Source organism: Symphalangus syndactylus, chromosome 16 (assembly GCF_028878055.3).
Source record: "Symphalangus syndactylus isolate Jambi chromosome 16, NHGRI_mSymSyn1-v2.1_pri, whole genome shotgun sequence".
NCBI classification, from domain to species: Eukaryota; Metazoa; Chordata; class Mammalia; order Primates; family Hylobatidae; genus Symphalangus; species Symphalangus syndactylus.
This window is the reverse complement of record NC_072438.2, coordinates 83,606,433-83,625,409: the sequence shown is the minus strand read 5'-3', so window position 1 is coordinate 83,625,409 and position 18,977 is coordinate 83,606,433. Positions and strand designations below refer to the sequence as shown.

The 18,977-nt window shown below is 36.0% G+C and overlaps 1 protein-coding gene across 5 annotated transcripts in view; it reads right to left on the bottom strand.

The window, feature by feature from the left end:
- Positions 1-18,977, bottom strand: part of CDH18 (cadherin 18) — a 360,524-nt gene that overhangs the window by 23,780 nt on the left and 317,767 nt on the right. For all 5 annotated transcript variants that reach the window (XM_055245947.2, XM_055245950.2, XM_055245951.2 and 2 more), the window contains one exon: positions 8,386-8,503. In XM_055245947.2, coding sequence (XP_055101922.1) covers positions 8,386-8,503 — 118 coding nt within the window. The remainder of the gene's footprint in view (positions 1-8,385; positions 8,504-18,977) is intronic.

Here is an 18,977-nt window from a genome sequence, read left to right as displayed (position 1 = left end):
GAATTCTTTGGGAAGGATATGTAGCAGGCCTGTAAAAGTAATAGAGGCAACAAGTGCCTGAGAAACAGGGAATATTGGTTGAAATGGTGACTAATCCTCAGAAATTTTGGAGAGAAACTTGGATTTGCTCGGTACATGAGATGGGGTTCTAACCCAATTTTAATTAAATTTCAAAGAGCAGATATCTGTAGCATTCAAGGAAATATCCAGGCAGCAATCATCTTCATGATAATTAGACTATCACTGAATAGCATCCTTTCTCTGAAGCTCCGTTTATGTTCCAATTACTTAATGAAACTTTTTCCAAATGGTTCTTCAGTTATAAAACGTAGGTCTAGGTAAAATACGCAGTTTTTGATCAACGAATTCTCCCACTAAAAACAAAGAGAGAAGCTTAAAATATCAAGAAAATCTCAGCCAGGCGCACCTGTAATCCCAGCACTTTGGGAGGCTGAGACGGGCAGATCACCTGAGGTCGGGAGATTGAGACCAGCCTGGTTAACATGGAGAAACCCTGTCTCTACTAAAAATACAAAATTAGCCGGGTGTGGTGGCACATGCCTGTAATCCCAGCTACTCAGTAGGCTGAGAATCGCTTGAACCCCGGAGGCTGAGGTTGCCGAAAGTCAAGATCGCGCCATTGCACTCCAGCTTGGGCAACAAGAGTGAAACTGTCTCAAAAAAAAAGAAAGAAAGAAAAAGAAAAAAAGGCCAGGCGCGGTGGCTCACACTTGTAATCCCAGCACTTTGGGAGGCCGAGGCGGGCGGATCATGAGGTCAGGAGATCGAGACCACGGTGAAACCCTGTCTCTACTAAAAATACAAAAAATTAGCCGGGCGTGGTGGCGGGCGCCTGTAGTCCCAGCTACTCAGAGAGGCTGAGGCAGGAGAATGGCGTGAACCCGGGAGGCGGAGCTTGCAGTGAGCCGAGATTGCGCCACTGCACTCCAGCCTGGGTGAGAGAGCCAGACTCCGTCTCAAAAAAAAAAAAAAAAAAAAGAAAAAGAAAAAAAAGAATATCTCCACTTACGGGCATCAGAAAACTGCTGAAGCGAGATAACTAGAGGAGTTAATATTCTAGAGAAGGAAAAACTGTGGAGATGGAAACCGTTGGTTGCAAAACAGCCTCTCTTCTATAGGTATTTAGTCATATTAGGAACTAAGAAGAGGCTGGGATTCTAAGCTGGGGAAAGAGAAACTAGGGGAGTTTTTGGAAGTTTCCTGCATCTGCAATTAAATTGGAAATTGAGGGACATGACTGATTTCCCTAAAGACATTTGTTATGTTCAAAATTTAGATTGAAAGTTAAATTGGAAGTTTAACAGAATGCTAAAACTCTAAGCTGAAAAGCCCTGGAAGACAAAGAAAACTTTTTTTGTTGTATCTTGGTGTTGAGCAGTGATGAAAGCTAAGGGCCACTGTGAATGCACAAGGAGGCTCTCATCTAGAGCCCTAGAGGGTCATCCTCTAGAAACAGAAACAAATCAGAGACAAACTGAAACTAAACGAAACCGCAAATCAGCTGTGACTCAGTTCAGACTGAGTGGATTAAAGTGAATACAATCCTCTCTAATTGCTTACCAGAGAAATGGTGAATACTCTCTGGAGAAATATATTATCATTTGATCTTCTGTTAGTGCTAGAGCTTGAATGTTTTTGTCCCATCCAAAATTCATGTGTTGGAATCTTAGCCACCGACACAATAATGTTGGGAGCTGGGGCCTAACGGGTGGTGTTTAGGTCTTGAGAGCTCCAGTCCCATGAAGGAATTAATGCCACAGTAAAAAGGGCTTTCAGGCCGGACACATTGACTGACGCCTGTAATTCCAGGATTTTGGGAGGCCAAGTCAGGTGGATCACTTGAGGTCAGGAGTTCAAGACCACTCTGGCCAATATGGTGAAACCCTGTCTCCACTAAAAATACAAAAATTAGCCAGGTGTGGTGGAAAGTGCCTGTAGTCCCAGATACTTGGGAGGCTGAGGCAGGACAATTGCTTGAACCTGGGAGGCGGAGGTTTCGGTGAGCTGAGATTGCGCCACTGCATTCCAGCCTAGGCAACAGAGTGAGACTCCATCTCAAAAAACAAAACAAAACAAAACAAAAGGCTTTCAGGAGTGAGATTTTTTTTCTCTTCCACTGTCCTGCCGCATAAAGAAAAGCGTTCCTTCTGTCCAAGGGTGTCATCTTGGAAGCAGAGACCAGGCCCTTACAGACAGCAAATGATCTCAGACTTCCCAGCCTCCAGAACTGTGAGAAATAAATTTTTCTTCTATACAAATTCTCAGTCTCAGGTGTTCCACTACAGCAGCACAAAACACGTGACATTCAATAAAAAATTCTATATATATCAAGAAATAAGACCATGTGTTCCAGTCCTGTCTCCCCTTTCCCCTACCCCCACCAGGAAAAAAAAAAAAAAAAGGCAAACAAACAAAAAACTGGCATTTGTTCTAGATATCAGAAAAGGCTGACAATGATTGTAAAATCATTAAGAATAAAATGCTAAAGAAAATGTTAAAAATAAAGAATTTCACTAGTGATTTACATGTCTATAAAACAATCAAAGGGATATCAACCAAAGCTGTGTGTGTATAGACCACATTTTCTTTGAATGGATGTATTTGTTCTCATAGGACTGTTGCTTCCTTAAACAGTTCATTATATCTATGCTAGTATTTCCACCAATATATTCCCAGCACATGTCACAGTAATGAAACCTAGGTCCAAAATAAAGAAACTTTAAAAATAAACATGATGGAACATTAAAGAAGACATTTGTTCTGCAACGTTCAGGTGAATTATCAGATTCCAAATTCAAGAGGGTTAGAACATATGTCAGGAAAGATCCCATGGGAATGGGAAAGATTTGACAAAAACATGGAACATTGTGTTACATTTAGTTATTTAGCAAAGCAGATTTAGATATTAAATAAGAGAATTGCATCAGAGTATAGATGGGTGAAGATCTTCTTGGTATGAGGAAATTAGCTACCTTATGTGATTCTAGGCATAAACACTGCTAAAGTATTCTCTGGTATGAACTTAGAATGCATACATTAAGAAGTTATAATAAGAACATAGGTGTTTTTACAATAGTTGCTGGTAGGAGTTACTTCCATAAAGTGTCAAGAAATGTGAAGGGTGTGAGCTGAGATCGTACCTACTTACATGCTAGTCAGTTAGCCTGACACAGTGTTCTAGATGCTGGAATAAAACACAAGCCTTCTGAGTTAAAGACAAAGGATTTTTTACTTACGTCACAACAAGGAGCATCAGTTCTTCTTCAGATTTGTTTCCTTCTACCTTAAGGTGAAGAGGAGTGATGTGGAGGCCCCAGGTGGTGTGCAGCACACAGTGGGTTTGTGCCTCAAGCTAAGGAATCTTAAATTTAGGGGGCCTAGATCTTTGATAATAAATTGTAAGGAAACATGCCCAATCTCTGTATCTGAGAGCATCATTATCCTTATTAATACTATACATCAAATAAATAAGTCTTTTGAACCTAAGGAAGACACTGTATCTTCCAAGGCTGATTGTTATACAAACATTGCAGAAGAGATAGTCTGGAAGAAAATAAAAAATTAATGCCTCTGCTCGCAAGATATGAAGAAATGCAAGAGTTGCATGAGAAATTGTGCCCTAGCATAAATATCCTGAGGAGAAGAATTGAAGATCTGAAGAAGTCCTGGTATTATTGTTCACAAAGGGAAACTGTTCCGTAGTCTTAAGGTATTTTACAATAGTTATAATTAAAGATGATTGATACCACTGTACTTCCCTGCTCACAATCCATTATCTACATATCAACCAAAATACTCCTTTAGAAATCGTACTACATCACTCCTGTTAAAAAGTTAGTTTCCATATCTTCCATTGAAATTATGATTGATTTTTTTTTTTTTTTAGGAAACAAAGGAGATTGACTTCTCATGGCCTAAAAAATCAAGTTGGCTATAGATTTCCTCTCCAGCCAACTCTAACTTTAATTTCCACTTTCAATACCTATGTTGACTCTATTTGGAACTTTAGCCAGTCCCTTAAGCTCACTCTGCTACTCTTCCCTATACCTCAGGACCTTTAGGCTTGCCTAACTTCCTGCCTATAAATTATAGCCATTCCCTCTTTTCATGTTAAGCTTCATTCATCATTCAGTTGTCAGGTTAGATATCTCCATCTTTAGGAACTGATCGTAATTCCCCATTCCAGGACAGACACATCTCTTACATGCTGGTTGGGCAGCATGTTTATTCTTTATTCCATTTCAGTTCCATTTGAGGACAAGAAATAGGTCCTGACTACACCTGTAATGAGATCATCACTTGCCATAGGAACCTACAGGAATGGTGTTTACGTGCACACTGGTTGAATGAATATGTGAGCTCCAATTTCGTGCCTGGAAACATGCTAAACTTGTTTTAGTGGACTCTGTCCCTCATGTAGAAATTAAAAGAAAATATTACCACTTAGATTTGAAACATATTATCATGCCACATTTGTTTCAGATCTCTTTTTAAGACATAGACATTACACTTACAGTCTTTGCTTTCTATCTGATCCCACTTCTTTTCTACCTAACTATAGATTCTTTCCCAACTATACTAAATACAATCGTACTAAATATTTATACAATTCTATGTAGTTTGTAGTTGTTCAATAGCTATAATTATATATATATGTGCTATATATACATATGTGTGCATATATATAACTAAAATTAAAATTTCTGAGCATATATGTGTAGCTACATAGATATCATTAAATTTCTACATATCTCTATGTGGTTCTATATAGTTCTCTATATATGCCAAAACTATAATTTTATTTTGATATGAATTTCCTAATTATTTTTATACATATTTATTTTCTTTTACTGTTGCCTTATTTTGTCTAACCAATTTTTTATCTTTTTGTAAATACGTTATTAATTTATTTCCATATTTTGAAATTACAGAAGCATTTTAGTCATAATTTATGCATTTTTCATTAGTCAGAGTAAATTCATTTTTCTGATTTATTTCTCAATTCATTCACTATCTTTTAAATTTTTGTTTCTCAGGCTTATTATGAACAACAATATGCATCTCTTTCTCTCTCTCTCTTTTTCAGAAAAATCTGTTTCTGTGCCCTTGCTTTTTGCCATATAGCAATTTGGGAGATGTCACTAAACCAATGGCTTCCTGATTGCTCGTCCTGGTTTGGGGGCTATGTCTGATTTCTGTTGTTTCTCTCAATACAGACTTTCATGTGAGAAGTAGGCACAGAAAGTCATGTGAGAAGTAGGCACAGAAAGTAATAATTTTTTTCTGGATTTATTTGTTTATATTCTGGGGGCTTGTAAATGTCAGTTAACTTACATAGGCACAGAAAAGGATAAATTTTCTTCTAGTTTTTTTTTTATGTTCTGTGGGTATGTAAATGTCACTTAACTTACATAATACAAAGCCCAAGCACACAAGACCCTGCAGTCCAGCATTTTCTGACTCTTATTCCATTGTATTTTCTGACTCTTATTCCACTGTATTTTCATTTTAATTGATCTCCAGAGTACATGAATAAATATACGTATATAAGCATGTGTATATGCATGTATGTATACAGTTTGGTAGGGCTATTTTATTTTTAATTTCATCTTTATACAGTATTATCTATAATTGCTTTGTCTGTGGAGGCAAGACCATTTGATTCTAATATATTTACATATGGTATTATTAATTCTCCCGAGGGTACTAAGTCAGTGATTGTAATCATGGAAAATGGAAGTCAGTGATTGTAATCATGGAAAATGGATTTAAGAACTGAGGCTCAGGAGGTTTAGGGGCTGAATTTATGGAGGACAACCAAGACTGTTAACTCAAGTATATGTTTTCAGCTATGTGTTAATGTTTCCATCCAAAAGAATTGCTGCTTTTTTCTATCCAAGATAAATTATTTCTGTGTTATTTATAATTTCTATACTCAAAAATTGTAAAAATATTCTTACAAAAATTTTAAACATCTTTACCACTATACAACCATCCACAGACTTCTCATACTCAAGCTGCTATAGCTGATGTAAACTTCATTTGCATAGTTAAATGTTAAAAAATGTAGACACAAACTCTTTTAAAAGCATGTATATACTTTTTAGGAGAAAACCTATATGTGAGTTCTGACACTAGTAACATTGTCAAATCACTTAATTAAGACATTTCAAATATAATAGGTAATTAGTGGCCAGGCACGGTGGCTCACACCTGTAATCCCAGCACTTTGGGAGGCTGAGGAGGGTGGATCACCTGAGGTCAGGAGTTCGAGACCAACCTGGCCAACATGATGAAACCCTGTCTCTACTAAAAAATACAAAAAGATGGCCACTTGTGGTGGTGGGCGCCTGTAATCCCAGCTGCTTGGGAGGGAAGGAGAATCGCTTGGACTCAGGAGCTGGAGGTTGCAGGGAGCTGAGATCACGCCATTACAATTCAGCCTGGGCAACAAGAGTGAAACTCCATCTCAATATATACCGATATATATAATTACAATTATATGTCTATATATATAAAACAGATATATATAATTACAATTATATATATAAAACATATATATAATTACATATATAATTACAATTATATATAATTACAATTATATATAATTACATATATAGTTATAATTATATATATAATTGTAATTTAATTCACCAATTCCAGCTAAAATTACCTTTTATGAAGAACTTTTCATTAAGAATGTGGGATTTGGCCAGGCGCGGTGGCTCACACCTGTATTCCCAGCACTTTGGGAGGCCGCGGCAGGCGGATCACCTGAGGTCAGGAGTTTGAGAGCAGCCTGGCCAACATGGTGAAACCCTGTCTCTACTAACAATAACAACAACAAAACTAGCCAGGCATGGTACAAGAGCGAAACTCCCTCTCAAAAAAGAAAAAAAAAGAATGTGGGATTCAACAACAGCAAAATTATTCTGTCTTCCTGAATACATTCATAATTATACCTATGTAGGTTAAACAGCTTGAATTGAACACATCTTTAAATCGAAGTCAAATTTTCATTGTAATATTATCAAATTTAAATTATTTTAAAACATAAATTTTTTATTGGAATAGAAAAAATGAAACTGAAACAAAAGTACACGGATCAACATATGATTCCAGTCTCCTAAGAAAGCAAGTTAAATAACCTCTGCCAAATTTTACAATTCTTTGAAATATGGAAAAATATGATTTTTTCACAAGTTTCACATATTTATTTAATCATACGAAGTATATTTGAATTATAAGACAGGCTGTTCTAATGTAAGTAAATGTACAATAGTCAGTTAAATGCAATTTGTCATACACAAACATGCACAAATATTGATTCCCATAAGCAGAGCTGACATAGGGCCACTTAAAACATGAGAGACAATTAAGCTTCAAATGTTCATATAAATCTTATGGCTTTGTGCACATTTTGATACTTTGTTATGCTTAAAGATGTTTAGGGAAAATGGGAAAAATGCTTTTGGCAGGTTGTCATTTAGTGACTTGCATTTGAAAATCTTCTCCCAGAAGTGAAGAAAAAGGGAATTCAATGTTTACTTCAAAATGTATGTGCCACTGTTTTCTGCATGTGATTCTGAGGCAAGTGTTAAATTCCAAATAGCAGCATATTCAGATAAACATAATCAAATATACAGTTTGGAGAAAGAAAAAGTTGATCCTAATCAGAAAATTGCACATACCGTATGGTTTAATGTTTCTCTAATGTATGAGGAATAACTTATATGGAACCTTGAGAAATGTACCAAAGAGGACATCTAAATAATGAAAAAACTTCCATAGTTACTAAATTATGGGATTATTTTTAACCACACAGTACAGAAGGCTAAATAAAAATGATTCAAAAATTTCCAAAATACGCTGCATACTTGTGCATATCTTTCTACCCATATTTTGGACAGTGCTTATAATAACAAGAGGAAATATAATTTGTAAAGCACATCTTGATAGCCTTGCTCATACAAGATGATTGCAAGCATTGCATTTCCTTTAGTAACTGTTTCTAGGATATATTTTTCATTTTTTCCTAATTTGAATATTTTCTACCTCCAAGCAGTGGCAGCAGCTCTCATAAACAAGTTTGTCAGCTAAGATTTCTCTTAAAATTTGCCCAAGAGCATATTACATGTACATTTCTTGTTTAAAGAGATGCTTCTGAATAAATTCAATGAAAGTTATTTGTACATATGGCTCAATTTTAAATACAAGCTATTCCCAGATCATCACACAGTAGCATCAAACTGACTTTGAATGCTGATTTGCAAGATGTTTGTGAGTATATAAGAATAAAGCCTATTACATATAAGGTCAAAGCAGAAAGCACATAGATAAACAAATACGTGTATATATGTTCACCTTCATTGTCCTTCAGAGTGAAGTTTGGATTTACAGGCAGGTGTTCATCAAGAAAGAAGTTAAACCTTGGTCCATTGGCAAAATCATCTTTATCAGTGGCACTGATGGTGTGAATAACCTAAAGAAAAGACAAACACTAAATCGTAAATTTAATTTTGCTTGTTCTCTTGATTTTAATTACATTGTATTATTTCTGTTTAAAAATATTTTTAAAAGATCTTTTCTTACAACTTGAGTTATTTTTTCAAATTCAGGTCATAAAACGATCAATTAAATTGCTGTATCCTACATTAGATTTTAGGAAAAACATGGTATATAATTTCTAAACATTCATCACACTTTATTTTCTAGCATTGCACACACATTGATTTTTTCTTTCTTAATCAGCCCTGGTACTGCGGGGTCAATTAGATGCAATGTTTTCACATGAACACCTGTTGGAGGAGACATAAGGTATTGTTTGCACAAATATAAATATCCCAGTGTTGATTCAGAACAGCTTATCACTGTATGTTGGTCTAAGTAGTAAATGCAAGAACAATGGAGTCTTGGTTTTATTATTTTTTTCAAGAGGCCTTTAAGATCATGATCTAGTCCCTGTATGTTACAGACGAGAAGCCTGAATCCTGGAAGGATGGTGATGTGCCCCAAATCTCTAAAATAATGGCAGAGGCAAAACAAGACCCTCAGTGATTTATGAATAACTTCTCCTCTCTAGTGCTCAGGAGAAAGCAATTCTTTAGAATCTGGACTTAATGTACACTAAAAAGCAGAATAAGTTAGAATTTATGGTGGCCTAAGAGAAGAACATGCATTTCAATAAGTATGGCCAGTCTGCTCTTAAAAAGTAAATTTCAAAATAAACAGACAAAAAGATATTTTCCTCTTTTGAAAATTATTATCGTAATGCTTAGGTGTCTTCATTCAACTCTTTCCTTAGAAAAACGAGAAACAAAGAGAGAGAAGACAGAGCTGGGAAACAGTATTTCCTACTTCTGAAATACATTGTGTCCATTTTAGAAACTAATATCATTTCTTAGAACATTATACCTAATTTCAACCAGTTCAATATTTTACAAGGGAGGTAATTCACCAAAGGATATCACAGTTAAAACTTAAATTTCTCTCCATGTTCTGAGCCCATTAGTTTGTCAGAAAGATGAGGAGGAAAATAAAAGTGCTGAGAAGTGGGGGTGAGTGAGAGTAACACCAGAAAAGCATGTGTTTTCATGAAGTGACAGTGAAGAAAGTCCTTCAGGATACAGAAGAGATCAACTTCCTCATCATGTGTACTGGGCTCACTCTTTCACCTCCTTTCCATCGCTGCTCGAAAGATACATGTTTAGCAAGATCCTATGTGCTACTTACCCCTGCCTCCATCTCCAAATAAGTCTCTATCCTTCTTGATTTCCCACCATATTTATTTATAAGCTGAAAATCTTATTTTTTTTTTAATTTGAAGTACAACTAGTCTCCGGATAGATTGTTTTTCCCCTTGTTTTCACTTAGAGTAGGGGAATACATTGATGGATAATCAGATGTATTGTGACAATTCCAGTGCTGCCTCATCTGAGGAACATACATACATTGGCTAGACATTAGTTACTTAATATAAAATTGAAATAAAATGTCAATATTTTAAGTCTTTTAAGGGTTAAATAAATATTTAAGCAGGTATTACATAGTCCCTCACTTCCTCCAACACATACAAATATATAATGTTACCTCTTTTTTTCCCCTTCTTTATAAAACAAATGTTCTCTCACCTTGCTCTTGAATTTTAGTGATTCTCCAGTGTGTGACCCTATTTTCTCCATCATACCTCATAACGTAGTGATACATTTGCAAGTTTACTTTTGAATCCAAGAGTCGAATTTTGGAGGAGATTAGTGAAGAACATTTCATTTGAGTTAACTGAGCCAGTTTATCGTTTCTGTTATCACTGCTGTGGGATTACTATTTTCTTTACCATACATTTCAGTTAGTATATAAATTATTTTAATTATTTCTTAATCTTTTTACAAATAGGAGCTTATTATACCTGTGAAACTCTGATATAATTCCTACTCTATTGTGTTTGTAAGGCATCTTTTTCACTTTTTTACATATAATTTCAAATGCGAATTAAACAGAAAGCTCACATATGACAATCATGTTTTCTTAGGAGAGAAACTCCTTGTGATTTTTGCACATTGATTTTGTATCCTGAGACTTTGCTGAAGCTGCCTATCAACTTAAGGAGATTTTGGGCTGAGACGGTGGGGTTTTCTAGATATACAATTATGTCATCTGAAAACAGGGACAATTTGACTTCCTCTTTTTCTAATTGAATACCCTTTATTTCCTTCTCCTGCCTGATTGCCCTGGCCAGAACTTCCAACACTATGTTGAATAGGAGTGGTGAGAGAGGGCATCCCTGTCTTGTGCCAGTTTTCAAAGGGAATGCTTCCAGTTTTTGCCCATTCAGTATGACATTGGCTGTGGGTTTGTCATAGATAGCTCTTATGATTTTGAGATACGTCCCATCAATACCTAATTTACTGAGAGTTTTTAGCATGAAGCATTGTTGAATTTTGTCAAAGGCCTTTTCTGCACCTATTGATATAATCATGTGGTTTTTGTCATTGGTTCTGTCTATATGCTAGATTACATTTATTGATTCGCATATGTTGAACCAGCCTTGCATCCCAGGGCTGAAGCCCACTTGATCATGGTGGATAAGCTTTTTGATGTGCTGCTGGATTCGGTTTGCCAGTATTTTATTGAGGATTTTTGCATCGATGTTCATCAGGGATATTGGTCTAAAATTCTCTTTTTTTGTTGTGTCTCTCCCGGGCTTTGGTATCAGGATGACGCTGGCCTCATACAATGAGTTAGGGAGGATTCCCTCTTTTTCTATTGATTGGAATAGTTTCAGAAGGAATGGTAGCAGCTCCTCTTTGTACCTCCAGTAGAACAGCTATGAATCCATCTGGTCCTGGGCTTTTTTTGGTTGGTAAGCTATTAATTATTCCCTCAATTCCAGAGCCTGTTATTGGTCTATTCAGAGATTCAACTTCTTCCTGGTTTAGTCCTGGGAGGGTGTATGTGCCAAGGAATTTATCCATTTCAAATGAATGTGCAAAAATCACAAGTATTCTCACACACCAATAACAGACAAACAGAGAGCCAAATCATGAGTGAACTCCCATTCACAATTGCTTCAAAGAGAATAAAATACCTAGGAATCCAACTTACAAGGGATGTGACGGACCTCTTCAAGGAGAACTACAAATAACTGCTCAATGAAATAAAAGAGGATACAAACAAATGGAAGAACATGCCATGCTCGTGGGTAGGAAGAATCAATATTGTGAAAATGGCCATACTGCCCAAGGTAATTTATAGATTCAATGCCATCCCCATCAAGCTACCAATGACTTTCTTCCCAGAATTGGAAAAAAACTACTTTAAACTTCATATGGAACCAAAAAACAGCCCACATTGCCAAGACAATCCTAAGCAAAAAGAACAAAGCTGGAGGCATCATGCTACCTGACTTCAAACTATACTACAAGGCTACAGTAACCAAAACAGCATGGTACTGGTACCAAAACAGATATATAGACCAATAGAACAGAATAGAGCCCTCAGAAATAATGCCACATATCTACAACTATCTGATCTTTGACAAGCCTGACAAAAACAATAAATGGGGAAAGGAATCCCTGTTTAATAAATGCTGCTGGGGAAACTGGCTAGCCATATGTAGAAAGCTGAAACTGAATCCCTTCCTTACACATTATACAAAAATTAATTCAAGATGGATTAAAGACTTAAATGTTAGACCTAAAACCATAAAAACCCTAGAAGAAAACTTAGGCAATACCATTCAGGACATAGGCATGGGCAAGGACTTCATGTCTAAAACACCAAAAGCAATGGCAACAAAAGCCAAAATTGACAAATGAGATCTAATTAAACTAAAGAACTTCTGCACAGCAAAAGAAACTACTATCAGAGTGAAAAGGCAACCTACAGAATGGGAGAAAATTTTTACAATCTAACCATCTGACAAAGGGCTAATATCCAGAATCTACAATGAACTCCAACAAATTTACAAGAAAAAAACAACCCCATCAAAAAGTGGGCAAAGGATATGAACAGACACTTCTCAAAAGAAGACATTTATGCAGTCAACAGACACATGAAAAAATGCTCATCATCACTGGTTATCAGAGAAATGCAAATCAAAACCACAATGAGATACCATCTTACACCAGTTAGAATGGCGATTATTGAAAATTCAGGAAACAACAGGTGCTGGAGAGGATGTGGAGGAATAGGAACACTTTTACACTGCTGATGGGAATGTAAACTAGTTCAACCATTGTGGAAGTCAGTGTGGTGATTCCTCAGGGATCTAGAACTAGAAATACCATTTGACCCAGCCATCCCATTACTGGGTATATACCCAAAGGATTATAATACATGCTGCTATAAAGACACATGCACACGTATGTTTATTGCGGTACTATTCACAATAGCAAAGACATGGAACCAACCCAGATGTCCAACAATGATAGACTGGATTAAGAAAATGTGGCACATATACACCATGAAATACTATGCAGCCATAAAAAATGATGAGTTCATGTACTTTGTAGGGACATGGATGAAGCTGGAAACCATCATCCTCAGCAAACTATTGCAAGGACAAAAAACCAAACACTGCATGTTCTCACTCATAGGTGGGAATTGAACAATGAGAACACATGGACACAGGAAGGGGAACATCACACACTGGGGCCTGTTGTGGATTGGGGGGAGCGGGGAGGGACAGCATTAGGAGATATACCTAAGTTAAATGACAAGTTAATGGGTGCAGCACACCGACATCGCACATGTATACATATGTAACTAACCTGCATGTTGTGCACATGTACCCTAGAATTTAAAGTATAATTTAAAAAAAAAAGAAACTCCTAGTCTCTACATAAAAAATGAGGATTTGATTATCATGCTTTGTTTAACAATGTCCCAATCATCTTGAACTCTCATAGAATTGTTGATAATGTATCTAAGCTTCAATTTTTATTAATCATATTTCTGAAAAAAAAAATTTCCAAAAACTAGAATGTCAGTCTGACATTGTCCAAAATGCTATAATATTTGCTTGGTCTGTGCTCCGTATTGGCATATTCAATTTTTCTGTTTTACAAATTACCTTGTCTCTTTCATCATGTAATAGAATTTGCATTCGTTGTTACCTTAGACTTTCTTTAGAAAATATACCTGAGAAGTTAACATGTTTATGGTTTTTAGAAGTTATAAACTTCTGGCAGATATCTAGATAATTGCCAGGTTTCCACCATCAATATTTTCTATCCCTTTGTCAGAATTGTGATTTATATCCACTGTGTTACCTTGCTATCTCTTTGTCCAATTGCTTTAGTAATGTAAAATCCCTAAGAATATCTTTTTTGATTCCTGTGTCTTCTAATTGAACCCAAATGTTATTTATCATATATACATGATCTAATTAGTATATAGAATGGTTATCTATTTTTAAAGATATCAAATAAATGATATTACAAATTTAGTCTACATTACAAAAGCAAAGGGTGAAAAAAATAGACAGTTGCTATTTATAAATAATTACCGGGGAGTATTTTTGATATCTACAAATAAATGTGTCCACTTTTAAAAATATACTTTCACTTGTCTGTTAATACTAGAGTACTTTATTAGGGAAAAGTCAGTATCACAAATATATAAAATTTGTCTAATCTTATACTATAATGTTAGTTTTGGCAAATGAACTTGCTTGGCTTAAGCATTTTAAAAAGGAAGTTCTTTCTTTCTTTCTTTTTCTTTTTTTTTTTTTTTTTTTAATGTGTGGCAGAGACTCACTCTGCAACCCAGGCTGGAGTGCCAGAGGCACCATCTCTCCATCTCAGCTCAGTGTAACCTTCACCTCCTGAGTTCAAGTGATTCTCGTGTCTTAGCCACCGAGTAGTTGAGATTACAGGTGAAGCCACCATGCCTAATTTTTGTATTTTTGGTAGAAATGGGTTTTTGCTATGTTGGCTAGGCTGGTCTAGAACCCCTGGCCTCAAGTGATCTGCCTGCCTTGGCCTCACAAAATACTGGGATTACAGGTGTGAGCCACTGTGCCTGGCCAAGAATGTTCTTAACTCAGAAATAGGAAACCAAATACCACATGTTCTCACTTATAAATGGAAGCTAAACAATGGGGACAAAGGAACATAAAGATGAAAATAATAGACAACAGGGACTCCAAAAGGGCAGAGAGTGGGAATGGCCAAGGGTTGAAAAATAACCTGTTGGGCACAATGTTCACTATTTGAGTAATGCATACACTAGAGGCTCAATCCCCACCAGCATACAACATACCCATGTCAAAAAATGCCCATGTAACCTCTCAATCTAAAAGAATTTTTTAAAAAATACATAGTGTCCTGTTTAATCAATGCATCTGCTTCACAATATAATCTTTAATAGTATCTGCATACATTTATTTGATAACATCAACTTTTGTTATTTAAATGAGCTTGATTTTTGACAGTAAAGAATTTCTATTGACCTAGTTAATTTTTTCATGCAAAGTTATATGGTTAATAATTGTATGTGGTGGAAGCAGACAATGTTAGGCAATAAAATTTCTTTTATGTGTTACTTTTGTACATTTATTTCTAATGAAAGAAAGAATACAGAGGAAGTTTAATATGCATAAAATAGAATAGACTCTCTTTATTTTTTCAATGTTTCCACTTCAGGCATATCTAAATTTTTCTTAATTCATTCTACTTTGGGAACTGTCTTCAAATTTCATGCATGCATGCCTTTCTTTTTGATATTTTTCTCAGGCAATATACTACAAGATTTTTTTTTTTCAGAACAGGAAAATATATTAACTTAGAGAACTATATTGTTGCAGTTTACATTAGTATCACAATTTACCTGAACTCTGCTGTTACATGGGGCTTAAACTTTCATAAAAAGCCAGTCTCTTTGCCATAGCTACATGCTGATACGTTTAGATGTGCAGCATTCATAATAGAAATATCCGTAATTTGAAAAGCAATTGTCATTGAAAGAGGAACTGTCACACAGCCTGGCAATACAAATACACTTCAGAAAACTGATTTTGCCAATTGTTGTTTAAATAGAGTTTCTTATTCCAACTCTGCATCAGAATGCATCGGATTTCTTCTAAAGTGTTTTCAATATATGGTTAAAGAAGCCAAACACTACGAAACTAAAGAATACAGATTCGGGTCATTTCACTCTGTAATGGGTTAATCTCACAAGCAGAGCACATACACTGGTAATGATTTGTCTAAATGTGGGTGCCACAAGCTACACTTACAATCTTTTCTCCCATCAATTAAAGCTTAAAGTTATTTTGGTGGAAGAGGTGAAAACAAATACACAAGCAACAGCATAATAAGTTCAATTATCTTACAATCACATCTAAAATTGTTCAGTGTTAAAGGCAACAATGGTAGCTAAATGTATAGTGTTTAAAAGCGCAAAAAGGAGTAACCACATAATCAACTTACAAAACTTAATCAAAATATTAGAAGTGTAGTAATGTCAAATGCTAAGTGTAGTAATTACCTTTTTGATATGGTTAGGTTTTGTGTCCCCACTAAAATCATGTTGAATTATCATCCCCATAATCCCCACATGTTAAGGGAGAGACCAGGTGGAGGTAATTGGATCATGAGGGTGCCTTTCCCCTATGCTGTTCTCCTGATAGTGACTTCTCAGGAGATCTGATTTTTTATTTTATTTTATTTTATTTATTTATTTATTTTTTGAGACCGAGTTTTGCTCTTGTTGCCTAGGCTGGAGTGCAGTGGTGCAATCTCAGCTCACTACAACCTACGCCTCCTGGGTTCAAGCGATTCTCCTGCCTCAGCCTCCCGAGTAGCTGGGATTACAAGCACCTGCCACCATGCCTGGCTAATTTTTTTGTATTTTTAAAGAGATGGGGTTTCACCATGTTGGGCAGGCTGGTCTTGAACTCCTGACCTCAGGTGATCTGCCTGCCTTAGCCTCCAAAAGTACTGGGATTACAGGCACGAGCCAATGCACCCGGCGATCTGATGGTTTTATAAGCAGCTCATCCCCCATCTCTCAGCACTTCTCTTTCATGCAGGCTTGTGAAGAAGGTGCCTTGCTTCCCCTTGGCTTTCCCCCATGATTGTAAGTTTTCTGAGGCCTCCCTCGCCATGCTGAACTGTGAGTCAATTAAACCTCTTTCCTTTATACATTACCGTGTCTCAAGCAGTTCTTTATAGCAGTACGAAAACAGACCAATACAGTAAATTGGTACCACGGAGAGTGGGACACTGATATAAAGATACCAAAAAATGTGAAATTGACTTTGGAACTGGGTAAGAGGCAGAGGTTGGAACAGTTTGGAGGGCTTAGAAGACAGGAAGATGTGGGAAGGTTTGGAACTTTCTAGAGATTCGTTGAATGGCTTTGACCAAAATGTGGATAGTGATATCTAAAATGAAGTCCAGGCTGAGGACGGAGTTGAGGAAGCTGTTGCAAACCGGAACAAAAGTGACTCTTGCTATGCTTTAGCAAAGAGACTGGTGGCATTTTGCCCCTGTTCTAGGGATCTGTGAAACTTTGAAGTTGACAGAGATGATTTAGGGTATCCAGTGGAAGAAATTTTTAATAGCAAAGTGTTGAAGATATAACCTGGGTGCTCTTAAAATCATTCAGTTTTATGCATTTCAAAGGGATGGTTTGAATTTGGAACTTACGTTTTAAAGGGAAGCAGAGCATAAAAGTTTGGAAAATTTGAAGCCTGACAATGAAATAAAAAAGACAAACCCATTTAGTGAGGAGAAATTCAAGCTGGCTGCAGAAAGTTGCATAAGTATCAAGAAGCCAAATGTTAATCACCAAGACAATGGAGAATATGTCTCCAGGGCACGTCAGAGGTGTTCTCGGCAGCCCCTCCCATCGCCAACCTAGAGGCCTAGGAGGAAAAACTGTTTTTGTGGGCCAGCCCAGGACCCTGCTGCTTTGTGCAGGACTTGGTGCCCTGCATCCAGGCCATAGCTCAAAGGGACCAATACACAGCTCAGGCCATTGTTTCAGAGAAAGTAAGAATCAATTGAGCCAAGAGCAAGGGCTGGGTGTTATTGGCCCAGATTTGCAGCAGACTACATAGGTAGCATGGGACTAGCAACCATTGTTGTGCCACATTATGAGAATATACTTTAACCTTAAAGCTTTGAAATGATCTTGAAATTTAAAAATACAATCTACATGCTTATTTAAATGAATTTTAAAAATTATAATTAGTCAGAAAACAATGTCTGATGCAAACATAAGCCCATGCTTGGTTCTTTAAATCATATTTCAAATGATATTTTTAATTTATCAATTTTTAGATCTCTGAGTAATCTAAAAATCTTGGAAATAAAGATCCACTGAGGCAAAGGACCTAAGTTTTAAGAGTTGCCCTCTAGAGAGACAGTAATTGAGTGCTAACAAGGGTAACATTTATTCATAGGTGTCTTATTATTAATGTAATGGCAAATGGTCTAGTGTTTCAACTTAATTTTCTAATTGTTTGTGGTATGAGAACTCTAAATAACATGTTTATATTGACCTGATATTTAGCAAATTTGTTAATGCCATTCAAAAATTCTACCTGTGTATAGCAGCATTGTCACGGTTGTTGCTATTATTAATGGGTGTTGAATTTTCACAAATGCTTTGGATTCTCCTGATTAGGTAGGTTTTTATTTTTCATCGTCTCTTTTTAAAATACTATACTTTTTTGCTTTATATGGTTTACAAATATTTTATTTATGACATTTATTATATCTGTGATCGTGCAGAGAATAGCTATAATTCCACTTATACCTTTTGATGTTAAAGTTACGCTGACATCATAAAATGTGTACAAAAATGATCCTGCCACCCTTTTTCTGAACTCTTGAATATCTTTTACAATTACTCTCATGATTTTTCTTAAATTTTTAGTAGAATTCACCATTAAAGCCATGAGAAGAGAATTTATTTGTGGAAAGGAAAGGTTTTTATTTGTATATTTAATGAATTTAATAAATATAACTTTAATCAGTCCTTTATTTATTTATTTATTTATTTATTTATTTATTTATTTATTTATTTTTTGAGACAAGGTCTCACTTTGTTACCCAGGCTGGAGGGCAGTGGCAGGATCACAGCTCATTGCAGACTTGACCTCCAGGGCTCAAGGGATCCTCCCACTTAAGACTCCCAAGTAGCTGGGATTATAGGCATGAGCCATCAAGTCCAGCTAAATCTATTCTTATGTCAGCTTTGACAAACTTGACTTTTCTAAAAATATATGCATTATGTCTAAACTTTCAAATTTTAGTAAAAGATGACGTTGTATTATACAATTGGCTTCTGATATCTGTAAGGTCTATAGTTACCACCTCTTGATTTTTTCCTAATATTTTTCATTTGTTCTATTTCTCGCTCTTTTGTTTTTAACAGTTTACCAGGGACTTATCTGTCTTTTCAAATAACTGAGCTGTGAACTTTTCAATGTTTTCTTTTGGTTCATT